This window comes from Electrona antarctica (assembly GCF_951216825.1).
Source record: "Electrona antarctica genome assembly, chromosome: 2".
Classification (NCBI taxonomy): Eukaryota; Metazoa; Chordata; class Actinopteri; order Myctophiformes; family Myctophidae; genus Electrona; species Electrona antarctica.
In genome coordinates, this window is record NC_136807.1 from 41422116 (window position 1) to 41448024 (window position 25909).

The 25909-nt window shown below is 45.8% G+C and overlaps 1 protein-coding gene across 3 annotated transcripts in view; it reads right to left on the reverse strand.

Moving 5' to 3' along the window:
* The window catches only part of LOC306939852 (disco-interacting protein 2 homolog B-A), a 109948-nt gene that overhangs the window by 10568 nt on the left and 73471 nt on the right, over positions 1-25909 (reverse strand). For 2 of the 3 annotated variants that reach the window (XM_079524611.1, XM_079524609.1), the window contains 25 exons: positions 25257-25382; positions 23358-23576; positions 22370-22513; positions 21095-21214; positions 20434-20631; positions 19611-19702; positions 19413-19523; positions 18969-19092; positions 18218-18327; positions 17531-17633; positions 16414-16478; positions 16209-16302; positions 15781-15900; positions 15530-15644; positions 15179-15318; positions 13176-13312; positions 12452-12532; positions 11797-11924; positions 11296-11410; positions 10297-10498; positions 9535-9650; positions 7195-7275; positions 6854-6977; positions 6450-6571; positions 6164-6275 (listed from right to left, as the gene is read on the reverse strand). In XM_079524611.1, the coding sequence (XP_079380737.1) occupies positions 6164-6275; positions 6450-6571; positions 6854-6977; positions 7195-7275; positions 9535-9650; positions 10297-10498; positions 11296-11410; positions 11797-11924; positions 12452-12532; positions 13176-13312; positions 15179-15318; positions 15530-15644; positions 15781-15900; positions 16209-16302; positions 16414-16478; positions 17531-17633; positions 18218-18327; positions 18969-19092; positions 19413-19523; positions 19611-19702; positions 20434-20631; positions 21095-21214; positions 22370-22513; positions 23358-23576; positions 25257-25382 (3099 nt within the window). Of the gene's footprint in view, positions 1-6163; positions 6276-6449; positions 6572-6853; positions 6978-7194; positions 7276-9534; positions 9651-10296; positions 10499-11295; positions 11411-11796; positions 11925-12451; positions 12533-13175; positions 13313-15178; positions 15319-15529; positions 15645-15780; positions 15901-16208; positions 16303-16413; positions 16479-17530; positions 17634-18217; positions 18328-18968; positions 19093-19412; positions 19524-19610; positions 19703-20433; positions 20632-21094; positions 21215-22369; positions 22538-23357; positions 23577-25256; positions 25383-25909 lie in introns of all 3 variants that reach the window. The other variant, XM_079524608.1, reaches the window with a different exon arrangement.

Consider the following 25909-nt stretch of genomic DNA (forward strand, 5'->3'; position numbering starts at 1 on the left):
TCTCGCTAAAGCTAGCGTTTGTTAGCTTAAAGCTATCCATAGTTAGCTTAGCGCTACTAGGCAGATACGCCTGTGGTCTACTATTACACGCCACGAGGAAGATAAACCTGTGGCTGTTAAGCACCCGGACTCCTCTCTCTACAAGCAACCATGTCGCTGACGAGGGAGACCCAGCCCGGGGAAAGACGCCATCGAGGACAGCCGGTGCCTGCCGACTGTCAAGAAGGCCCCAAACAAAAGACGTGCTCCACCTGGGGATGCGGGAACACGATGTCGGGCAAAGACGGGCATGACGAGTGCATGTATTGTCTCGGCCTCACCCACACCCGTGAGTCCATGGAGGAAATCGGTCCCGTTTGCCTCCATTGTGAGAAAATGGACGACGACGTCCTAAACAACAGGCTCGGACGTGTCCAAAGGTATTATGACAACTTTGCCGCCCACGGACTCCGAGAGAGGAGCCCCACTCCTCCCCCGCGACGAGCTCGCATACAAGTCCCGCCAAAGGGGCTTTGGCCCCGCGTCACCGGAGAGGGACAACGAGCTACCCCGAGACAGAGGCTCGACTACTCGGGCAACAGAGCCCCAACCGGAGCCTCTTCTTCAAGAGCAGCACCTGCCGGCGCTAGCCGAGACAGGTACGCTACTTCAGCCTCTGCAACCAGGGCTCACGAGGCCACTGATTACGAGGCTCATGGCGCGAGGCCAAGGGATACCTTCGCACCGCGCCGCTCTTCCCCAGCTCCACGTGCTCGACAACACGTCGTGCAGGCCACCATTGAGTGCCCGCCCAGACATACAGCTAGACGCAGACAGCCTGCCGTTGCACCCAGCTATATGGTGGACCGCCTGGACCCTTCCCCAGACCGCGCAATGTCTCCCGGTGGGGAGCATTGGACTACCAGGGAGGAAGGGGAGCTTCGTGATGACGAGCTCCCTTCCTTCCAGGAGCAACTCCAGGACTACCACGTCCTGGACGAGGCCTACGCGGACGAGCGAGATGGCCATGATGACCTCTCCCCCGGGGACTACGTCAGCACCACTCGTCGCCCCTTCGACGACCTGGATGCCATGGACATACAGGAGCACCAGCAAGCCAGGGCTCCTGTCCCCCCGCCTCCTGTACCCCCCATGGATGACTCCAATATTTACGAGATATACAGGAAGGCTAGTGCACGTTGTAACCACACATGGCCTAAGTCAACTGTCAAGGTACTACCATGGGAAGGCAGGACTGATGAGTCCGCCCCCCCCCTGCACCTAGAAGACAGAAGCTCCCTATGGCACAGGGCTTCGAGGAGGCCATGATGCACGCCTGGGACGAACCCCTCCTGAAGGTGGATTTTCCCAAGGCCAGCGCCAAGGGGCCCAACGACATACCAGATAAACAAACCCTCGCCATAGACTTCATGCCAGCTATGGACAAGGCTATAGCGGCCTACCTGGCCAACCCTGCAGCTCCTAGAGTGGATCACCACGTAAAGGAACCGCAGCTCCTGTCCAGCAGCGTGAGGGAAGCCTCAAAACTGAACAAGTGGCAGTATGCACACATGTCATTCGTGGCGAAGGCCCTCAATGCAGGAGCACTTCTCCAGGGTTCCATGAAGAGCCTCCTCATTGAGATGGGACAGAAGTCCATTAAAGTCCAGCTAGCGGAACTGCCAGAAGACCTGGCCGAGTTACGCCGCTTGAATCACGAGATGGCCACCCTCCAGAGGGACTCCACTCTCCACAACGCCAAGGCAATGGCATGTTCCATCCTCCAGGAGAGATGGCGTTGGGTCGATCAGACCAGCGCCATCTCCCTGGAGACAAAGAAAGAGTTTGTGGCTGGAAATATCCACCCAGACAGTATGTTTAAGGACGCTCTGGCCAAGATGTCAGAGACCATCCAACAGCTCGAGTCCTCCACCAAGACGATGAAGGCGCTCGAACCGCTGGCCAACCAGGCCGCCCCGGTAGGCCGCCCCAAGGCTAAGAAGGCACCCTGGAAGGCCAAGACCGATGACAAACCCAGGTCCCAGGACCGGAGCGGAGATAGACAGCGACAGCCTGCAGGCCGAGGCAGAGCAGACCGCCGCACCTCTCCGCCGCCCTACAAGGCCAGGAGCGCTCCCAGAGGCCGAGGCCAGGGGAAGCGCAAATGACCTGCCCGGGCCGGGTCATCTTCCCCACCACACTCAGAGTTCAAGGCCAGAGGTGGGGATCACAGATCTCACCTCAGAGCCTGCGCTGAAGCGCTTAAGGGGGCCTGTACACAGTGCTGTGAGCACCGTTGTACAGACCCCGAAAATTGTTATGTGCAATTCACATGTGTATGTTTTTCCACGTTGTTCAATAAAGAAAACAAAAAAACAAAAAACACAAAAAACAATAAAACCAACTCTGAAGGGCATAGGCCCAGTGGGAAAGATAACCCACACTGTGACAGCTTTAGCTGTCACAGTCCAAAAACTCCACGCCAATTTTTTCCAAACTCAATACCGAAAAAATTCACTAGAGGGAGACATTTCACACAAAGTAAGTCTTCCCCTAGGCAGGCCATGCACCACGCTGACAAGCACAGGGAACCCTTTGTCACGTCATCTGTCACAATGGCGGATATCCGGGGCTTCCCCGTGGATAATCCGTACAATTCAGACAGGATACAGGCTACAGTTCGCCTCAAAACCGCCCACTTCCAGGAAAATTATTTTCTCAGAAGCGAGCGGGCAAAAGGCCGCCATTCTGCAAGAGGAAATCAATTCATTAATGCAGAAAGGCGCCATCACAGAGGTGGCCCTCGACCAATCAATGAACGGTTTTTACTCCCGCTATTTCTTGGTAAAGAAAAAGGGGGGCGGACTCCGTCCCATTCTAGACCTGAGGGCATTGAATCGTCACTTAAAAAAGCTGCGATTCAAAATGCTTACTCCACCAGTCCTCCTACGCCTAATTCGCGAAGGGGACTGGTTTACGTCAATAGACCTGCAAGACGCATATTTCCACATTCCGATTTACCCGCCGCACAGAAAATTTCTGCGCTTCGGGTTCAGAGGAAAAGTGTACGAGTACACAGTCCTTCCCTTCGGAATGTCACTGAGTCCCAGAGTCTTCATAAAGTGCACCGCGGCAGCTATCGCTCCGCTCCGACAGCAAGGGATCCGTCTCGCTACATACGTAGACGACTGGATCCTACTTGCAGACTCTCCACGAGAAGCACTGTCGCACACACATCGTGTGCTCAGCCACCTCGACTCGCTTGGGTTTATAATAAACCACGAGAAGAGCATGCTTATGCCAACACAGTCAATAGACTTTATAGGCATAACACTGAACTCAATCTCTTACACGGCCCGCCTGAGCCAAGAGAGAATAGACGCAACACTGCAGTGCGTGGCGTCATTCAAAAGGGGACGCTCGATTCCTTTTCATGCATGCCTCCGGATGGCGGGGTTAATGGCCTCTGCGGTCTATTTAATCCGCCTAGCAAGGCTACATATGAGACCTTTCCAACGATGGATAGGCTCTCTACATGTACCAATGCACCGTCGGCACCAGAAGGTAACAGTAACATCACAATGCATACTAGCCCTTCAATGGTGGTCAGACAGGAAAACCCTCTCAGAGGGCGTCCCCATGGGAAAGCCTCTGATCAGGAAAGTCATCACTACAGACGCCAGCATGACAGGCTGGGGAGCCACGATGGAAGGACTCACAGCCAGAGGTTTATGGTTGGGGCCACTACGTGCCCTTCACATAAATTACTTAGAGCTCATGGCAGTCTTCCTCGCCCTGAAACACTTCGAGCAGCGCATCCTGGGTTGCCATGTCCTAGTCAGGACAGACAACACCACGGCCATGTGCTACATCAACAGACAAGGTGGACTCAGGTCCCCTCGTCTTCATCAACTGGCTCAGAAACTGATCCTGTGGTGCAACACACGCGTCCTCTCAATAGTAGCGTGTCACGTCCCAGGTCTTCTGAACACAGGGGCAGACCTGCTGTCCAGAGGACCTCTCCGCTACTCAGACTGGTCACTACACCCTCATGCAGTGGCCCAGGTCTGGAGCAGGTTTGGGAAATCCAAGGTGGATCTCTTTGCCACAGAGGAGAACACGAAGTGTCCCCTCTTCTTCGCAATCAGGGGACCATCAACGTTGGGGCTAGACGCTCTGTCACACCAATGGCCCAAAACCCTTCTCTACGCCTTTCCCCCGCTATCCCTCATCAGCCCCACTCTGGACAGAGTGAGGACTCAGGGTCTGAAGGTGCTCCTAATAGCCCCGTCGTGGGGGGTCTGGAGGTCGGAAATAACCCCTCTCCTCTACGACCAGCCGTGGAGAATTCCCCTTCGAGCGGATCTCCTCTCTCAAGCGAGGGGGGAGATCTTCCACCCTCACCCCCAGGACCTAGACCTATGGGTCTGGCCCGTCAAAGGGTGATGTTGACTGCCGTGGGTCTACCTCCGAACGTAATCGAAACGATTCAGAAAGGCAGAGCCCAGTCAACAAGGGACCGTTACGACACAGCCTGGCGCGTCTTCGAGCATTGGTGCTCACGAAGACCAGACCAAACAGTCCCCTACCAGGCCTCAGTGATCGACGTCCTGTCATTCCTGCAGGAGCTCCTAGACAACGGTCTAGGCCTCTCCTCAGTCAAGGTCCATTTGGCGGCAATCTCTGCCTGCCACCCAGGCTTTGATAACCAGACGGTGTGGAAGCACCCGCTGGTAAAACAATTCATGAAGGGTGTACGCAGGGAACATAGGACATGCAGATCCCTCGTTCCCTCGTGGGATTTGTCCCTGGTTCTAAAGGCGCTGGCTACAGCACCCTTTGAACCACTACAAACCGTGAGCCTCAAGCTCCTAACCCTGAAGGTGGCTCTCCTGATCGCACTCACGACAGCAAAAAGGGTCAGCGACCTACATGCGCTCTCGATCTCTCCAGACTGCATGAGGTTCGATGAGGGGTCGACCAAGGTCACCCTAAAGGCAAACCCCGCCTTCATTCCCAAAAATGCTCTCTCAGTGTGTGTGCCAGTGAACCTACAGGCTTTCCATCCCCCGCCGTTCTCCTCTGACGAAGACAGCAGGCTTAATTGCCTCTGCCCAGTCAGAGCTTTACGCATATACGCGGATAGACTGGCTCCCTTCAGACAAGGAAGCCAACTCTTCGTGTCCTGGGGTGCCAGGACCAAAGGAAAGCCCGTCACGAAGGTCACTATCTCTAACTGGATAGTGGAAGCCATCCGTCTGGCCTACACTAGCCAAGGCGTGGATTCCCCTCAAGCCCTGAGGGCCCACTCCACAAGAGGTGTGGCAGCTTCCTGGGCACTCTACAAGGGTGTCTCCATTCAGGAAGTCTGCACAGCAGCAAGCTGGTCTACACCCTCGACTTTCGCCACATACTATAACCTAGATGTGGCAGCGCCTTCGCTAGCGCACGCGGTCTTGGGGGCCGCTGCTCAGTAAGGCATCAGGGCAGCATAGCGCTGCCTCCTGCTCTCCACAAGGACTAGGTTCTGGACCCAAAAGGGTCCGAGCCCCTCCCAAAAGGTTTACCTGGGACCCACTGGAAGTTCAGGTCACGGGAGTTCATAAAGTCCCATAAACGAAAGGTATTTCGTGAAATTTCTATATAATACAACGTTAAAGGTTACTTTAGTAACCACGGTTGTATATATAAATTGAACGAAATACCTTTCGTGGAACGCCCTTCTGTTCTCTAAAGCAGAAGAAAAGTTCCGAATGAGGGCTGACGTAGCCACGCAGGTATCTATACGGGATAGGCGTGGCTTCCTACGTCACCCTTAGAGCCCAGGACAGCGAAAATTCTAGAATTTTCTGTCCTGGGAGTACATAAAATAATGTTCTGCAGCTAGGTTTTGAAGGAAACCTACCCATAAACGAAAGGTATTTCGTTCAATTTATATATACAACCGTGGTTACTAAAGTAACCTTTAACGTTATTATCTCATCCCACTCAAAACAGTTCTACTTTCATTCTGAACAACAGGTACATTGGATATATTTTTGTATTCTGAAGAGACAACAAGACAACTGTATCTTAATGGACTGTTGCCTAAAGACAGTCTTATAGTGTCCAGTACCTGTATCTATGATAGTGGGCCATGTCTTCACATTGACACTAAAGACAGTGTTATAGTGCCCTCCAGTACCTGTATCTATGATAGTGGGCCATGTCTTCACATTGACACTGGCTGCAGCTTCCCTGGACCTGAGGATCCTCATGAGAGGCTGAGTGGTGAGGATGCAGGCTGCTTTGCTCACCTGTAACGCAAACACACATTCTTTCTATTTATTCAAGTACAAATATCTCAAAACCAAAGCGAAGAAACACATGTGACGATCCAAAATATTATGAAACATTACAAACCAGGTACATTATTTTACTAAAACTATGTGTCTTTGTCATCACTGTGGGGTGTGGTACTGTACACTCACGTCGATGATCATGCGGACAGTAGGGAGGGTGGCAGCCAGGTTCTGTGGGTGAGGTGGCCTGACCGTCACAGGTATGACCCCCGCATACAGACAGCCATAGAAGGCAGCTATCAGGTCGATACCTACAGTAGGAGTAAGTACAGACAATACATTAAGTAGATGCTAGGAGTGGTGAGTGTTCGAATGAATGACAGATAAACCAATAGGGAGAATTTCATTCATTCAAGATATACAGATGTTGTGTCAGGTCAACAGCTGGCTGTATAAGCTTTGTTGGATACAAACAAGTTGATATTCTATTTGTGAACATGTCTGGATGTTGCTGATCATCATGCAGGGGGATATTAGGTCATCTCCATGCGATTCAAGACATTTCAGACAGCCTGTATGTCCAGACAACTCACCGGGAGGATAGAGAAGCACCACATTGTCTCCAGTGTTAAGGCCTCCCCTCTCCATCAGGACAGCAGTGATCTTCTCTGCTCTCTTGTGTAGCTGCACGCATGTGGCCGTGCACACTGCTACCCCCTACAGGACAAACAGAGAACGTGCAGGTAGAAAGCAGCTTAAATCAGAAAGGGGAACCACAGAGCGAATATCTCCACCAGGCAGGGTTGACTGGGATGTGCAAGTTGTGGGTTGCGGGCATCAGGACCCAAGGAAGCTAGCTTGAGTGTGTGTGTGTGTGTGTGTGTGTGTGTGTGTGTGTGTGTGTGTGTGTGTGTGTGTGTGTGTGTGTGTGTACCTTTGCATTGAGCAGCACATACAGCACATGATCTGGGTCGGTTTGTGCCCTCCACTGCAGGGATTCAGATAAGAACTGGTGCTGAGAATAAACAGAGACAGTGTATGTCAACACATGTGTACCTAGTGTAAGCTAAACAAATTCAATTTCAGACAAGCTAGCTACCGTTCTCTTTCTTTTAAACCGAGGGATATGCATACACCTTGGCCAAGCTAGGAAAGGTTAAAGTGTGTTGTTTCCATCTAACCTAAAATAAATAAATACATTTCATTTAATGTGAACATAGGTCCTGCAAAGAAGATCCTTTTTTTAAATGTGATGTCATTAAAAACCTAATACATCAGATGGCATTACAAGTGCTTATCCTTAGCTAATAGGATGTGTGGGAAATGAATAAGAATCCAGGGTACATGAAAACAACAGTAGGGAGCAAGGGGCAAGTCAACAGTTGGCAGCACAATACTGTACATAAAACACCACAACTGTACTGTGGACAGAAACATACGCAGCAGTTGCCACATCATTTTGCTTCTGGCTGACATTGCCTTCCATGCCACTCACTCTCAATCAGGGAAGCTGTGCCCTGGTAGAGAGACCAGCAGACCACTGACCAAGCCATGCTAGGCATGGAAGCCCAACAGCACAAACAGCAAGCAGGGGTGCACACAAATGTACGTATGTTCAGCCCGGGCAGCTAGTGTAGCGGGGCACCGATAGGGTGCTAATGCACTCCCCATCTCCCTCTCCCCATTTCCTGTCAGTCTACTGTTCACTATCAATAAAGACAGAAATCCCCCAAAACTTCTTTAAAAATAAATTAATAAATGTACGTATGTTCATTTAAAGACCACTGAATTGTTAAATTACGGCACTTTCACTTTTCTACACAGAAAGCTATACTACAGACACCATGGCTAAACATGGTGGGTAGCAGGACAAAACCGGTAGTTAGCAGTACGTTGACTGTCTTAACCCCAAAATCCATGGTTCAATTTTGTCAGAGATCTGTGATGCATGGTATTCCTCTCCTGCACGCTTGATTTCTTTCTATTCTAATTTATATAAAGAAACTTGTATATAACTTATATAAAGAAATAAAAATATTATAATATCAGGTGGGTACCTGACAAGCCTTAACAGCATGTGTGTATGGACCGGACATTTCCTCCATGACAAGCCTTAACAGCATGTGTGTATGGACCGGACATTTCCTCCCGGATATCACACACAATTGGCAAAGCCTTCTTCTGTGCCTCTAGTCATGATATGTCACATTCCAGTAGGACAGCACTGTCTGGCTTTTCTCCGTGGTGGGAAATATTGCTCAGTGCTGCCTTTGCCTTGGCATCGCCAGAGACAGGCACCTCTGTCTTTGCCTTGGCATCGCCAGAGCCAGGCATCTCAGTGCTGCCTTTGCCTTGGCATCGCCAGAGACAGGCACCTCAGTGCTGCCTTTGCCTTGGCATCACCAGAGACAGGCACCTCTGTCATTGTAACAGTGTTTTTGCTACTACTGCTATAGCCTTTTCTCAGTGAGTGAACCAAGGTATTAGGATTGGAAGGCAAATGCTTAATGGCAGCGCCACTGTGCCATCTGGTTTAGCAGGGGGTTTGGGATATTATTGAATGCGGTCCGCTCACGTGAGAGGCAGTTCCGCGTGCGTCACAGAAGCAGGCGTCGCCCCATTGTGTGTGATATAATATACGGGAGGAAACGTCAGTTTGTGTGTGTGAACCCCTACTGAACAGGAAGCCAGCCTGGGGAAGTCATCTTAGAGGGTTTAGAACAAGTCACACGGTGTGCCATTTAACCGTCACCTCTACAAAGTAGCACATTAGCATCAGCATCAGCAAGACTCCCACAACCACCATCAACCTTACCATCATGATGGGCCACATACAAAGCTATGGCCCCGCCCCAAGGAGGACAGGACAGAGGCAGGACAATAACACAATCAATGACTTGAAATAACAAATCACTAGTTATGTTTTTACCTTCTTGACTGCTACAGTAAAATGTTGTACCTGTACATGTCTAGTATATTTATGATATTTTGGGGAAAATATATTTTGTTTGTGTTTTTACATTACCGATACATTGATTGATCGTGGCATTAATTTAGTGTAAGTGTGTGCGCACACATGCACGTGTGTGTGTATATATAATACATACACATACTGTACACAGTATAATATACACATTTTATTTACTATAATCTAGCATACTATATAATATAATCAGAGTTAATAACTATCAGCATCACAGATATGAAATGCATTGGATTTAGATTATATACAGTATTGTCAGTCATTCAATGAAACCCGGTGCCTGTACTGTACCTTTCTTATTAGCTTATCTTGATCCTCGATCATGCCCAGCTCCCTTCCTGCTGCCTGAGCCATCCTCTTCCCTGCCACCAGGTTCCCCACCATGATGGAAGCTGGACCTACACCCACTGCACACAGCACAGACAGAGGAGTATGGTTAGGATATAGGAATGGAATGGAGCCATGCACATTACTACCTAATATATCGCCGTCGTCGTCCCGTGTGGAAACCTTGTATGACCAAAACAGTTACTTTTCTGGAAAGGTTCCAAGATCTGATAGTAGTTATTTATTTAGTCACAACATGCTCTTGTTAATACTTTTCATTGGTTCAGTATAAAACCCCCCCACACACAGACTTAACCACTTAGACTTAAAATGTGTTTTATAAAGCAAATTACACAATCTGTATCTTGTCTATTTTTGCTACTCTTGTGTGACACTGTGATATGACAAAGTAGGGCATTAATTTATAAAAAAAAAACAAAAAAAGATGAAATATGGAGATACAAGATTTCCATCCGTCAGCAAAAAAAGAACATGTTCTCTTGTTTACTACCATGTTTTATTAAAGATTTTCTTTTTTACATTCTGAATGTAGCTTTTTTTTGGTTTAGTTTTTTTTACTGTATTTTGATGCTGTGCAGAATCCCTGTCATCCCTATCAAGCCATCTACAGTAATTTGCTAATTAGATCATAATAGGCTTAAATCATATTACATTAAGATCCTAATGACAACATCATCCCATGTTAATGGGCCCACTCTTCCTTACCGGGCTGTTTCTGCCGTGGTTTGGGTAGGTTGGTGACACAGGTGTGAGGGCACATGAGGATGTTGCAGGGGTGCAGGTTGCCCTCCAGGAAGTTCTGCTTGGTCTCACAGATGTGGATGCCCCCCAGCGGGGTCTTTGGGAGGGTGTTGGCGGGGACGAGTGCCAGGCAGTACAGGCCAACCTGGTGAATGCTGTCGATGGCCTACGTGGGGGAAAAAAGGAATTATCAGTCTAAATGAAGAACAGCATGAAGACGGACTTCTCAGTGTTGCCCCAAGACATTATTTCAGGCCTGGTGGCGCATGCTGAAAACCACCTAAACAGTTGCAGCATCCAGTCTGCAAATAACATATTTGAATTCAAAATAATTCACATTATACTTAAGACTTTGTGTTCTTTCTTTGGCATACAAAATGGGATTTTGTTGGCCTGGAGGGGGTTCTTATTGGCCTCGTGGCCCACCAGGCCTGTACAATAACTGGGAGAAACACTGGATCTACCGCATTATACTGTACGTTTTATTACAAACAAATAATTAGAGGTGAGATTTTGCATAACGTCTTTAAAATATATACTATATATACAATACACATAGGTGAAATTCGTCCTCTGCTATAACAACTAGTAGCAGTGAGCAGCCATTCCGGCGCTCGGGGAGCAATTCGGGGTTAAGAAACAATAGCGCTTCCTCTGAAGGCCTTTTTGTTTAGGCAGTGGGTGTTCAGCTATAAATAATATTATATAACTAGGTTCCAATACCACCAAAGTGGTAAAATGAAGGATGCAAGACTGGCTCAGATAAAGATTCTTGTTTATTCACAACACTTGACACCTTTCGGCCTCAGCCTTCCTCAGAGCAGTCAAAATCCATCTTCAACCACTTATCCGGAGTCGGGTCGCGGGGCAAGCAATACAATGAACCCATAGTAAACTAAACTGTTGAAGTTTACTATTATTATTATATTTATTAATAGTAATACTATGATTAGTGAATATTACCTGTAGTACTCGGCTCATCCACTGGAAGCTGTCCTCCTCGCTGGCGTCTGGCCGCTGCTCGGCCACAATCACTATCCTCTCATCATAGAACACAGTCACCGAGAACACAGCGATCCTGAGCAACAGACAACAGCCGCAATTACACACAGTACAGTCTTCTTTTACACGGACGATCACCGGAGAACAATATCATATCGGTCCTATGGAAACGTTTCGTTTCATTTTGAATACTATGCTGTTGGCGAAAATGGTCACGCATCAACATTGATTTAGTTTCCCAGTTCATGGAGATAAAACACTTTCACCACGGCATCCCTGTTTTGGGCACGGGATTATAGACGTTATAAAACATTCAGAACCCGGCTTGGGCTTGTACATTATACTATATAACTACATAATTGGGATGGTCAATTCAGACTTCCGTAGACATTACACATACACACTAACATAGAACAATATTCAGGAACACACACACAGGCAACGATGGAGTGGTTCTCTCACCTCCCCCTGTAAACGGTTTTGACCGGCTCCACTGCCAGCGCCGTGGCTACCAGGTCATCAGCGTTGTGCCGTCGCCCGCTCACCATCAGCAGCCCTTCATTCTTCCCCACTACAAAAACCAGACTGCCCTGTGTATGCGAATGTGTATGTGTGTGTGTGTGTGTGTGTGTGTGTGTGTGTGGGGGGGGGGGGGGGTATAGTCAGAAACAACACTACAATCATGTACAAAAGTGCTGTTTAAGTGATTAACCCATTTAGGCCTGACGTCGAAATAAAAAAAACGTTCGCTCGGAAAGAATATATAGCTATTCAAAGATGTGTGCCGCATTTTTACGATTTTTCAAAAATAGCAGACCTACAAGTTCATAGCGCGCCACTCGGTGGCACGCTATGAGCTTGTAGATCTGCTATTTTTCAATAGCTAAAGTATAACAGAATGCTTGAAACACCAAAAGGGGTTCCCGCCCAAAATGGGTTAATCAGACTAATCAATTTGATAGATTAAAAAATATATATATTTTAGATTTGTTGATACATAAAAAAAGGATAAAACAAATCCGCTTGATTATTAACAATTATAATTTAATATAGAATTGAGAGAATAAACAAAATAATAAGCCCTGTGTGTGTGTGACTGTGTTTGTGCATAACTTACAGGTCCTACAAAGCCAAGCAAGCCAGTGCGGGTGAAGGGGATCTCTCCAATAGGTGCTCCAGCCTGGTTTACAGGGATGACCTATAGATTCACAGTGAGATAGAAACTCCAAATCAACTCACACAACCGTTAACGTTATCTAGATTCATACACACAGATTTCACTGTCACATAATAGGAGTTAGAAAGCTAAAGAAGTCTGAGTCAGCAGGGTTACTTTATGGGTAAAATCCTGATTTGTCTGCCAGGTTTTCTGAACTCATTCCAATAAATGTACCAATGACTCATTATGTCCACTGCATTTTATCCAGCCCCCTGTGGCTGGATGAAAACACATTTTTCACTACTTGCATCACATTTTATGAGGGTGTTAAAGCTTATGAGGTAAATTATGTGATGATTTGCTTAAATCAAACATTTTAACTTGAACAGAATATGCTTCATAAAGGGTTATCAATGCCTTCTGAAGCTTCCACACAAACTGATAAAGACAAATACTACAAAATTCATAGTGCCATCTTGTCAACACTCATTAATTGAATTTCTATTTAATTTTCCAATAAGAGATCAACATTTATTTTTTGCGTTCCACATCCATGGGAACACTAATATAGAAAAGATGACACGTGTAGCTACCCTTCCACTATCTGTTCTTGCAGAGCTCTTGCTTGCATGGCCATTCATTCAGGAACTACACACAGACACACCACATCAGAAAATCTGACCTCAAATGTGTTCTTGGTAACGCCTGGCAGGCCGTAGTACATGGTGCCCCCCGACCGCGCGTTGATGACAATCTCCCCTATCTCGTCTGTCTTACACAGCTGGGGCGGCCCGTCTGGTTTCACGATACACATCAGAGCTGCAACACAAACACATACACACGTCATAAGTGTGGTAAACACATATCATCAGCTGTGTGAAGATTTCACCTATGATGCTGATTGAAGCAGTAACAGATACTTGGAATGTAACATTAAAGTGCAAAACACACTGCTGGGGAACGGCATAATAATAATAATAATAACTTTATTTATATAGCACCTTTCTAGGCATGAGCCACAAAGTGCTGCACAGGAATAACAAGAACCTTCACAATAGAAAAACAAATAAGTGACATGATCTAACATAATGAACGCAATAAACAAGAAATACCCAAACATTAAACAAATCAAGATAACACAAGATCAGTAAAAGGCAAGGAAAAACAAAAAGTTATTTATAGGAAATGGAATGCTTTTTGAAATAAATGGGTTTTTAATAGGGATTTAAAACGTGTGAGGGAGTCAGTGAGGCGAATTAATTCTGGAAGCTCATTCCAGAGCTCTGGTGCTCGGATGGCGAAGGCCCGATCACCCTTTGTGACGTAGTTCGCAGAACGGATTTTTAGGAGCCCCTTGCCTGCAGACCTCAGGCTGCGAGGAGGGTCAAGAGCTCCGCAATATAGCTAGGGGCAAGACCTCTTTGAGCTTTAAAGGAGATTAAAATAATTTTAAAATCAACTTTATAGTTGACCGGAAGCCAGTGAAGCGACATCAAGACAGGGGTGATATACATATTTTTTGTTTTGATTGTATTGATGTATTGTTGTATTGTGCTTTCTGCTTTGGCAATGTAAACGTATGTTTTCTCATGCCAATAAAGCCCTTTGAATTGAATTGAATTGATATGATCACGCTTTTTGGTATTGGTTAAAAGCCTAGCGGCAGCATTTTGCACTAATTGCAAACGGGAGAGTGATTTTTGTGTTAGACCTGAGTAAAGAGCGTTACAGTAATCTAGACGGGACGTGATAAATGCATGAATGACCTTTTCTAAATCGGCGCTAGACAGGAAGGACTTGATTTTTGAGATGTTCCTAAGTTGGAAAAAACAGGTTTGAACCACTTTTTTTAGTTGAGCATTAAAATTAAGGTCTGAGTCCATTAGAACACCTAGGTTCTTTGCAGTGGATTTTACATTTATGGAGAGGTTGGCAAGATTGTCTTTTAGAATTTGGGCGGATTCTGGAGGGCCGAAGAGGATTATTTCTGTTTTATCTGAGTTTAGTTGAAGAAAGTTTTGGGACATCCAGGAGTTTATGTCCGCCAGACAGGCTTTCATACTGTCTAGGCTCCCAGATGTGGGTGACTTGATGGGGACATATAACTGCGTGTCCTCTGCGGCATACACCAAAACAACCCCTACAATGGTGGCGCCAGACGTGCGGCGGCACCGCCTCTGAATTCATTTTTTTGTATGCATTCAGGTACCCGTGGGCATGCTAATTATGCTGCTCCCGTAGAAGATTCCCAACCTGCCGTCTAATCGGTTGTGACTAGACCGGCCGTATGTTGTTGTTGTTGAGGCACAATGAATGAGAGATTAATAGTTAAAATGGAGAAATACGCAGAGTTGTATGTATGGCACACAATGCCGCCGGTATCAAAACATTCCGAAAGAAGAGAATGACTGGCATAGCTCTGGAGATTGGCTCTTCAGTTGAGGATCAAGTTGCCTGGAATAAACACGAAAACAAAACAAATGCCACACACTGTGTATTCTTACTGGTGTTCTCCCTGCAACACGCTAACTTTTGTTTCTAGGGACGCCACTTCACGAGCGTCAATGATGGCAGTGTGCTTTGCACTTAACAGCTAAACCCAGTGCTTCCGCACTGTGGGGAAAAATTGAGGTGTGTGTTTGTGTGTCTCTCTCTCTCTCAGAGAGACAAAGCATAGCAGCTGACCTCCAGGCATGACGTGGCCTACATCCTGTACAGTGAGGGCAGAATTCTTGTCCTCTGTGTTGACCCTGATTACACCGTGGCTCAGACCGCCCATAGACAGGATGGCCCTGGCTGGAAGAGGTGCTCCACGTGCACCAGGCCTGAACAGGAGGAAGAAACACAGGTGACAGGGTGAGGAAATAGAGAGAACAAAACAGTGCATATTTCAAACATTTGTTTTGCACTAAACATCTGCACGGTCTCTTCTCACTCCTAACACGGTATGTTCCCATTGAAGCAGGTATGTTTTGCCCCACATTTCAGTACACCCAGCTATTATTGGCATTGTTTCTTGATTTCCTTCTGCATCACCTGCGTATGGCTACAGTCAGGGCCTCAGGAGAGGAAGCACATGGACAGATGACCTCAGGTTTTAGACCGTGGGACTGGAACACATTCAGGAAGGCATCGCATGACGACACAGACCCTAACAGTTCACAAAAGACATAAATGAAAGAAAGGATAATTTTCAATACATAGTCATAGAATCATATGCAAATGTGTACAATTACTGTATAAAATACAGTAGTAGAGTATTGGCTAAAAAGGGGTTAGGAACTCACATGGGTTGGCTCCATCAGCCACTATGAGCATGCGTATGGATGATAAGTTGGTGTCCTTCTGTTCTCTGTGGGCCATCATGGCCCAGTGCAGGTCACGGCACTTTACCAAGGCCACGCGTGCTACAGGAAGACAAGTGGGACATGTCACGCCATTTCATTGTGTTTTATTTTCCTTGTCAATTCTGCAACATTGTTTTTGTTATGCCGTTTTCGTCCTTGTTGAGTTTCATTGTCATTTAGTTTGTTATTAAAAATTCAGTTGTGTTCTTGTGTTAGTTCTTTCTTTTCTGTATAACCTCTCTCTCCTTCCTGTATGCTATTACGATTATATCATTCCTGTAGTCTATCATTTTGATAACCAGTAGTAATAAAAATAAATAACCAATGAATCAAGTGCTGCTTCAGAAGCGAGGTGTGGAAATAATAACCTTTGTGAAGGTGGACTCTCTGCACCCAGGACATTGGACAGGCTTTCATGACAGCGTATGGCACTGTGATGGTGTGAATTCTGTTCATCACACTCTGTAAATGACACACACACATTTCATCAGAGAGGTAGTGAGAGAGAAGTTGAAGTTGTCTGGATAAGTGGATAATATGTGGCATGTTTCCTTTTGCGACAAATCAACTCACCGTTAAGACACCATGCCACATGCCCATGTCCTTCTTACAGTCCAGCACGTTAACCAGTGTTTCTCCTAAGATGACACACGCGTGCCGTGAGGGGCAAGGACACACACGGACACACACACGGACATACACACACAAAGACACATCAATACACATTACGGAGGATGTGGGCACTCTCATATCACACTCTCATTCTTTGTATGTACAACTCTTCTAATCCAAGTGGGGGAAAAACACAAGACTATTCCAGGTCGAATACATAGCCCGTCTGAATACTTTCCCGTTTAGATCATTCTCCTATGCCTGCATGACTCTCCCTCTCTCTCGGGAGTCAATCTTCACAAAGACAAGCAGCTAAAGTGCCCATTGTTTATGCACTGCTACGAGGGGTTGGCTTTGGGTGGTAGCAGGTAGACTGGATAGATAAATAAATGATTGGACATGGCCTTCAGTGAAAGGGTCTTGTGCCGATGAGCTCAGGAGATGAGAGCTCATGAATTATTCAGTCTGGAACCGGTTTTTAGACATCAGCCTCGATCCTTCTCCAGCTCAGCAAGCTCTGAGTCTTGCTGATGAACTCCATGTAACCTACAGCCAATGCAATGTACTGAACATGTGAACAGTAGATTCCTATAGACACTTTAAGGCTTTAAGGATAGATGTTGTGAGCTTGTAGATCTGCATTTTTTGGCATCCCAAAATAGGGATGCCAGGTTGAAAGTGGTTTAACTAGCAGAATAATCTTAAGAATTTAAGAATTTAAATACAATTTGTATTATATTATTTTTATGCTAATGTTATTTGTTTTCTTTCAATTTCCCTCTCCCTTCAAATTGCCCCCCTGGCTGCCCTCACTTTGTAAGGGTACAGGCTTTAATTCCGACATACTATTGGTCCGACACCCTACCCGAAACCCTAACCTAACCCTAAATGCAAGCACAGCCCAAAATCATGTCGGACCAACACATTGTCGGGAGCGACAGGTGATTTTCGCATGTCGGACCAGGACCTTTGGTTTGTCGGATCTGTGTGCGCATCCCCTTTGAAAACCTGTGCTCTACGTACATCTATATGACATAGCAATATGACGACATAATGTGCAGCCGTGTTGTGTTCTCACCTTCAATGTAGTTACAAGCCTGGGTGAGGGCCTGACAGTGGGTCAACATGGAGATCTTAGACACAGCAACTCCCATGACTGTGCCCTCTTTACTGGCCTTGTACTGGAAGACAGATAAACACACATAGCCATGGATTAAAGCAAAAGAAAAAAAAAGGGGAAAAAAAGGAAACTGAAATGTTTTGTTACGCCAAGTCTGATTTGTGAAACCTCGTGAAAGGACACCTCCATATGCTAGCATTCAGATTTCTAAATAATTTTCACAATAATAATAATAACAATAAATGTGCAAAATATACAAATGTCTGTATTTCACGTATCAACTTCAAGAACTATCCGACCGACTCAAAACATGATTACCTAATTATCTGGTGACTGAAAACAACATAATAATATTTAGTTGACTCTCTAGTAGCTCTAACTAAGAAATAAGATAACCGTTGCAAATCTCTTGACTGTTGCTTTATTCATTTATTTTGTACACACAAATTCATCAGCAACATAATAAGACGGGATCAGGAACACAGCAAGAGAAGGATGAATACAAACCTCTGGTCTGTACATGTATTTCTACATTGTGATATTGGTACTTTTACTACTAAGTACAAAATGTGAGCCCTCCTTCCAGCTGGAAGGAGGGCTCACATTTTGAGACATCGAGACATTTGAGACATTGAGACTGCTCACCTCTATGTAGGCAGTGTCGGTGTTGGCGGTGGGGATGTGGGGCTGCCAGTCTTTGGAGGGTTTGGTCAGGTACTTTGTGTCCGTCACCACCCACTTCATCCTGGGCCAACCTGCAGAACATAAACCACAGCGTTAACACCCCCATCACACTCTTCATTACAGTCTGTACACAGCAAACTGGCCCAGCTCTTTATTGCGACTGTAGGTTGCAGATTACTATGAAAACCTGCAAAACCCTGGATAGCCATAGATGGAGAAGACTGGACCGTCACCTAGATCTGCATATATGGAGCCAGCCAGCAACTCTACATCTGACCTCAAACCCTTAGATCTCCATATATGGAGCTGACCTGTTCTGACATTCCATATGTTGACCCTCCCCATCCATCCTTCCTCTTTGATGTCTCCCTTTTGACTGATACGTGTCCATTCAACAGGCCCGGAAATTAAAGCCCGGCCCTACCTGGGCCCTCATCAAACCCTGTACACTCAAGACACTGCCACCGCTGCCACCCTTAGATCTCCATATATGGCGCTGACCTGTTCTGACATTCCATATGCTGTGTTCACCAAAAGAGCTCCAACCAATAAGATCCATATTAGTGACCATTCGTCCTCCCTCCCCATCCATACACCCTGGACATATATAAATTGGACAATATGCATTGTTTATACATTGTGTCTTCCATCTAAAGCCTGACGAGCGCCATTGAGAGTGAGAGAGCAATAACCACCACGTGGTTGGGCTGACCTTTGAACTGCATGATCTCTCCGTTGGGTGTCTTGGGCAGTCCTTTGAGACACAGCTCGCTGGTCAGGGCCAGGCCCACCCCGCAGCTGCCCAGGAGGAAACCAATCTGCTGGCTACCGGCGTCCTATGGAAAGGCACATGGGTAAAGTCAAGAGATGTGCAAAGAGAGACAGGGAGGCCTGTATGGAAGATTAAAATCCATATCTCTCTTTCTGGAGGTCAGTATGTCAGCGGTATTGTAAATCAATATTTTCTGCAAGGTTGTTACGGTCTCATTCCATCATGTTTTTAAGCTGCTTGACCACAACCATTTTGCCATTTTACATGACTCAATGGCTCAAGCATTGAGTAATGTAGGAAAATGGTGGCCATTTTAATGGCTGTAGTTTGAATATGGCTTCATTAGTCCAGGTGCTTGTATGTAGCCATGCCAGTTTTAATTACCTGTCGTGACAGTGGTACCTCTATGGGCACAGGGATGACCTCAGCCAGCAGGCAGCCATAGAACGCCGTCCAGAACATACCCGGGTCAGTGTTGGGATACACTAGAGCCACCTAGGCCAGAGACAGATATTGTTACGGTAATATTTGTACATGCACATTCCACTCTACTGTATTCTATTGTATTGATTGAGATCTCACCCTATCTCCTGGTTTGAGGACTGGGTCTGATTTGGTGCCCAGTTTGTTCAGCAGTGTGTAGGCTAGCTTCAGACTGCGGCTCCATAGTTTACCTGAGAGAGACAAAAACAGTTAGTGTGGTAGAAATGTGTGGTAGAAATATACAAGGTTCCCTCATCACTTTCCGACTTTCAGCTTTTCAGTATCAAAGCTCACCATTAAAGCACTGCTCACAATATAACAAGCATATTGGTGACTATAATAATATAACAGTGACTAATTAATAAAACCGGAGTTAATTCACTGGAGGTTCACCACAACAAGTGTCTAGTCGGAGCATTACCAGAAATACATGTTCGGCTACTGTAGCCAACAAACCGACACACATGAACTGTGTTACCGATGCTTTTAATGAGCGGGGTGGAACTAGAGCAGTGGTTTACGACCACCAGTGGTCCTTGAGTGGGTTTCAAATGGACTTCATAGTCTGATCCGTAACTCTTGAGAGCGTAAAATGAAACCAAATGAACATTTTACGCTCTCAAGAGTTACATCATTGTTGAACATCTGCGTTACTTACTTTACAAGAAGTCTACAAAATATTAGAGAATGTAGAAGAATTGCTATTTTGATCCACGTTTGCCTGCAGTCTCTCTGGTACCAACATACAACAACATACAATACAGAATGGAATTGTGGACAAAATCTTATCGAACAACTCTGAGGCTAAATCTCATCAAAATGGTGGTCCTTGGCTCAACATCGCCAATATGAAAACACTTTTCTCTTTTTAATAAGGCCTTCAGTACAGCATTATAAGGTGAGATGCTAAGTAAGTACTCACCATATGTGAGTGTGTAGAGAGGCTTGCCAGTGATATCCAGGACAGTGAGGGCGGGGCTCTTGGCCTGTGTGGCTCCCCAGCGGGCCAGGGCCGCCTGCAGAGCTGGGGGCCAGTTACTGACAACGCCCAGAGGCTCCCCCTTCACTGGGATGATCTGTCGGCCCTCTGGCTTGGGTGTGTTGGGGTCCGGTTGGGGCACTGGGGAAATGGACATGATGGGTTTGTTAAGCTCTGAAGAAAACATTTGTTCTCTTTTTGACCCATAGTGGTTGGTTCATTACAGAGGGTGTAAATACACGTGATGCCGCCAGTGTGGCATTTCACTGGGAGGACGCAATGCATGCGGAGGAACACACAATTGTTCTTGGTTCCGCAGCCTGCCGGACAGGCACCCGGACCAACCTGTAGGAGTAGCAGTGACAGAGATCCCCCTCTCACACCGGGTTCCCTTCTGCTAACACAGCCAATAATTGTGCCTGTTGGAACGCCCGGCCAAGACGCATGCACTGCACACAATTGTGTGCAGATGGTGGTGGTGGGCAGGACCTTTACCTCTGTGCCACCCGGATGCCGGATCAATACTTTTTGAAGGTGACTCCACATTTATTTCATTTCAGTTTCAAATAAGACAATAATAATAAGACAATAATACAGGTCTCACCTTCTACTATCTCCTCCGAGTCATCAAGGAAGAACTCACTGAGCGGCGGCCTCTTTGGTCGCTTGAGTGTGTTCAATAGCTGTTGGATCTTAGTGGACACCCTGCTGTTCACTGGCACACCTAGAGCAAAAGGAGCACCAACAATCACGTCACAAAAAAACCACACACAAAACACAGACACACAAGTGCTCACACTCCCTACATTCTATTGCACACCAACACAAAACGTCACTTTCATACCAGACTCTCACACTACACAGACCAAAACCCAGAGCACTAGCAAAAAGTCAGGGGATCAGAATCAGGATCAGAACGAGGATCAGAACCGGGTTCTGGAGCAGAGTCTACAGAAGGAAGGAAGGCGTCAGAAGAAGGATAGTTTCTACTTTAGCGAAGGAGACACAGAGCGACTGAACTACATGTCGGACACGGGCGGCTCTCTAACATCTAGAAGTACAACATAAGACGAGCACAAAGGCGAACAGACCAGATAATACTGAGAGAAAGACAGACACCAAGGCTGGAAAGCAAGCTGATTGACGGGGGGGGGGGGGGGAGGTGGGGCCCGCTATTCAGCATCCCTTCCCTCATCGGTTAAATTCAAATTACCTTTTCTTTTTCCTTTTTTTAAAATGAAAGGCAAGACAGGGGGCGGATATACGGACCCAAAACACAAAAGAACAAAACACAGTGGTTGTTAGCGGCTTTCACCACACAGTGCCTGGAATGAGGATGATGGTGATGATTATGATCATTTCAATATGATTTCCATCTGTATCTTATCTCAACTGACTCAAAGTAGACTCGCAGCACATTGTGTTACTTGTGCAGCAAATAAAGAAATAAATATTTACGTCAATTAGTTTTCCAAAATATATATAAAGATGAAATTTACAACATAATAAATATATAATATATATAAAGATGTTATGTACACACTTACATGGGAAAAAATATTTTTTTGAGCAGCCAATATATCTATATATATTCAAAAGCTATAATTCATATTTCCAAGGTCCAAAATATACAGTATTTTGAAATGCATACAAGTGAAGTAAAACAAAAGTGTGATATAACACCACCAACATCAATGCAACTCAACACTGTGCCATGCATGTATACAGTACACAACAATCATCTATTGATTCAAAACAGTACCGACCTGCAGCAAAAAGAGCGCTACCTGTAGATCGGCAATTTTTGGTGTGCGACTTGGCGCACATCCGCACAACCAAGTATAAATCAGTGTGTGTGTGTGTGTGAGTGTGTGTGTACCATCAGCAGTAGTGTCCAGCATGCTGCAGCGGCTCTGCCCCCTGCTCATCCCCTTGACAGTCAGTCCCTGGGTCAGTTCCGCCTTGGAGCCCCTCCTCTCCTGGGGGGTGGAAGACGTCACGTCTGGAGGGACGCTGTTGTTCTCTGGAGGGGGGAGAAATGTAATGTCTATTGTCTGTTAGTCAGAACTGTAAACAGGCCGTGGTACAGTAAGACATTAAGGCTAAAAGGATGACAGAAACGTCCTGGGGTCCTACTGTATGTAGAAGGGTTTATTGTGTTGTACTGTGTTGCCACTACATGTAAGTGTGAAGTCCTGACTAACAAGCCATAGAAAACTAATATTAACGTTGACTGAAAGATCTCCCAAACTCGTTCTTGCTGTGCATTACTTTGCATTGACAGAGGAAGTTGCCCATTGCCCACTTCTCAGTTCTCTAAAAAAGTGGTTCCCAAAAATAGGGACCCGTTTCTACGGGTAAGTACATTTCCAGATCTTTCCCCCATTTCTTTCTTTTCTTTTTTTAATAAATAAAAATAATAAAATTGGGTCTTGCGTTGAAAATCAGTGGCATCATATATTCCGCTGTTTCTTAACGTCTTAACGACCATCAAGGGATCAAACAGGTCTGTATAGGTCTGTAACTTAAATAAGTAAGTATATAAGTTAAATGAACACAGAGGATTTAACAGTGTAGGTTGGGGTCCGAGAGATACACAAACCTACCGATTCATTCAGCGCGCTACAGAGGAGATTACCTACCTGAGATGCCCCCTCACTTCCCACCTTCAAATCTGCACCTGTTCACCATCGCATTTCCAAGCTGATGTGTTTTTAAAACTTGCACTGTTTTATTGGTTTTATTCTTTTAATTGTTTTTTTCTAATAAAGTTGTCCTCTTCTTGTTCCCCCCCCTGGCCCCAACACATGTAAAGCGTCTTTGAGTGTCAAGAAAAGCGCTATATAAATCCCAGATATTATTATTACCTATGCGTGTGTGGGCCAGTACGTCGGCCAGCACGGTCAAGGCGGGCTGGCTCTTGGGCTCTCCGTGGGAGAGGGTGGAGGAGGCGGACGAGGAGGTGGAGGAGCTCTGGACAGAGCGGTTTATCCAGTAGTCGGGGCTCTGCAGGCTCTGGGCCAGGGCTGCGCTCAGAGCCGCCTGTCTGCGCAGAGAGCCCTCGTCCTCTGAGGCGGACGACGTGTCTGGTGGAGCACAAAACCGTGTTTAACCCATTCTGACCCGAGATCAGATTCTACAAAATGTCTTCTACATCCTGACAGTTTTCTGAAAAAGCTGTTTCTATGTCAGTCGAAAAATAGCAGACCTACAAGCTCGTAGCGCGCCACTCGGTGGCGCGCTATGAGCTTGTAGATCTGCTATTTTTCAATAGCTAAAGCATAACATGATGCTAACATCAAAAGGGGTTCCCGCCCAAAATGGGTTAAAGGAGAATTCCATTGTACACATTGTGAGCTACGGCTTCAGCCTTCACCTTTTCGGTCCAAACATGTCCTGATTTTGTGTTTTTGCTGTAATAATCATGTACATGTTTTTTTTAGACCGAAATAAACTATTCATCCATTCAGCTTGTAGAACAGCTATTTTTGTGACACAATTATAGGACAAAGTATAAAATAGGGCTTTAGCACGCTGGGCACAATATGCGCTGTAGAGGTCATGGCTGGAATTTGGCGGAAGTACAGGATTTTGGCGGAAGTACCGCTCAAGGAAATGACATTGACGCTTTACAAATCTGTTTACATTCTCCGTGTATGTGAAACAAGTGTTGTGATTGGTCGAAAAGTATCGTAGATGAGTAAGCCTGGGACCGAGGCTACGGCTTTAGTGGTTAATCACACCATTTGTTTGAATCAATTATAAAAAAATAGATATATTATATTCTACTTTTTTCACGTTGATTAATTGTATTCTGGACTGGCTAAGCTGGCTGAGTCCACTCGACAAGGCTCCCTAAAATACACATAGGGCAGTATTATGCGTGTCTTAAATACCAGGTCTTATTACTTAACTTAAGACCTGGAGGCGTGATCAATGCCATTTGGCTATTCTGAGTGGCCAAACAGCATTGACCACGCCTCCAGGTCTTAAGTTAAGTCATAAGACCTGGTACTTAAGACACGCATAATACTGCCCATAGTCTCTTTGTGAATGTATTAAAAAGCCATTGTAAACCATGCTTCTCAATTATTCACTTATTCGAAAAGGTAATCGATAGAATGAATGCTAAGAACATAATCGATAGTCGCAGCCCAGATTCTGACTTATTTAGAACAAGACGTGTATAAAGGAAAACAGTAAGGGTAGAGAGGGGAATGTAACATGCAAGACAAGTCTCAGAGTCAAAACTGAACCCATTAAATGATCAATACATTAACCCATTTTGACCTGAGATCAGATTCTAAAAATGTCTTCTACATCCTGACAGTTTTCTGAAAAAGCTATGTCGTTCATTGATTTTTCAAAAATAGCAGACCTACAAGCTCGTAGCGCGCCACTCGGTGGCGCGCTATGAGCTTGTAGATCTGCTATTTTTCAATAGCTAAAGCATAACATAATGCTAACACCAAGAGGGGTTCCCGCCCAAAATGGGTTAACAACTTAGGCAGCGGTGCCCCCGCAATGTTGTTTATGAATGATACATTCATCATGTTTGACAGGACAGTGAAAAATAAATTACAAAAAGGTCAGACAGGAAAGATAGCAGGTAACAAAACAGGCCCCGAGGCAGGAATCAGGAAGTTGCACGTAATGCGAGCGCTTTGGGTGGTTGAGTCATCAGCAGTCTAGACGACAAGTGCCGTTATTGTTACGTTGTTCCATCTAGAAACTAAAATGCAGACCGCTCTCGAGTGAAACTGTACCTGGAGGTGTGCAGTTGTTCTCGGGAGATTGGACGAAGGCAGAGCGCCTCTTAGTGGGCATCGGCAGCCCCATCTTCTCTTCTTTGTGGTTGGCCAACGCTGCCTGCACTGCCTCTGTGTGGATGTCTAGACAAGAGCATGTGAAGGTGTCAGGTATGAGGGATGAAGGTCAAAGTAGCCTAAGTGTATACATATTTACTCATCCGAGATTATTGTATTGATACTTGCCCTACATTTAAGTGTATATTTGATCGGTTAACCACATGAACCGTAGGATCCCTAGTCTGGGGTGAACAATCTGTCAAAATAGCCCATCTACAAGATCACAACACGGCATAATGCAATGAATGCACAGTGAGCTTTTAGACCGGACTGTGATCAAGTCCGACGCATATATATAACGCATATATAGGGTTTAAGTGGTTAATGGCTACTGTATGCACACCACGGTTGGTCTGAGTGCAGACGACCAGCCTTTTCCTTTCAAGGCTTCATTATTTATTCGTCATTTGAGCCACGGACCACCGTTCGATGACATTTAGCCTCTCAGACCCAAAACTAAAGAATATTTAGTTGTCTCGATCAAAATAACAATTCTTCTACATTCTCTAATTGTGTAGACTTCTTGTAAATGAAGTAATGCACATGTTTAA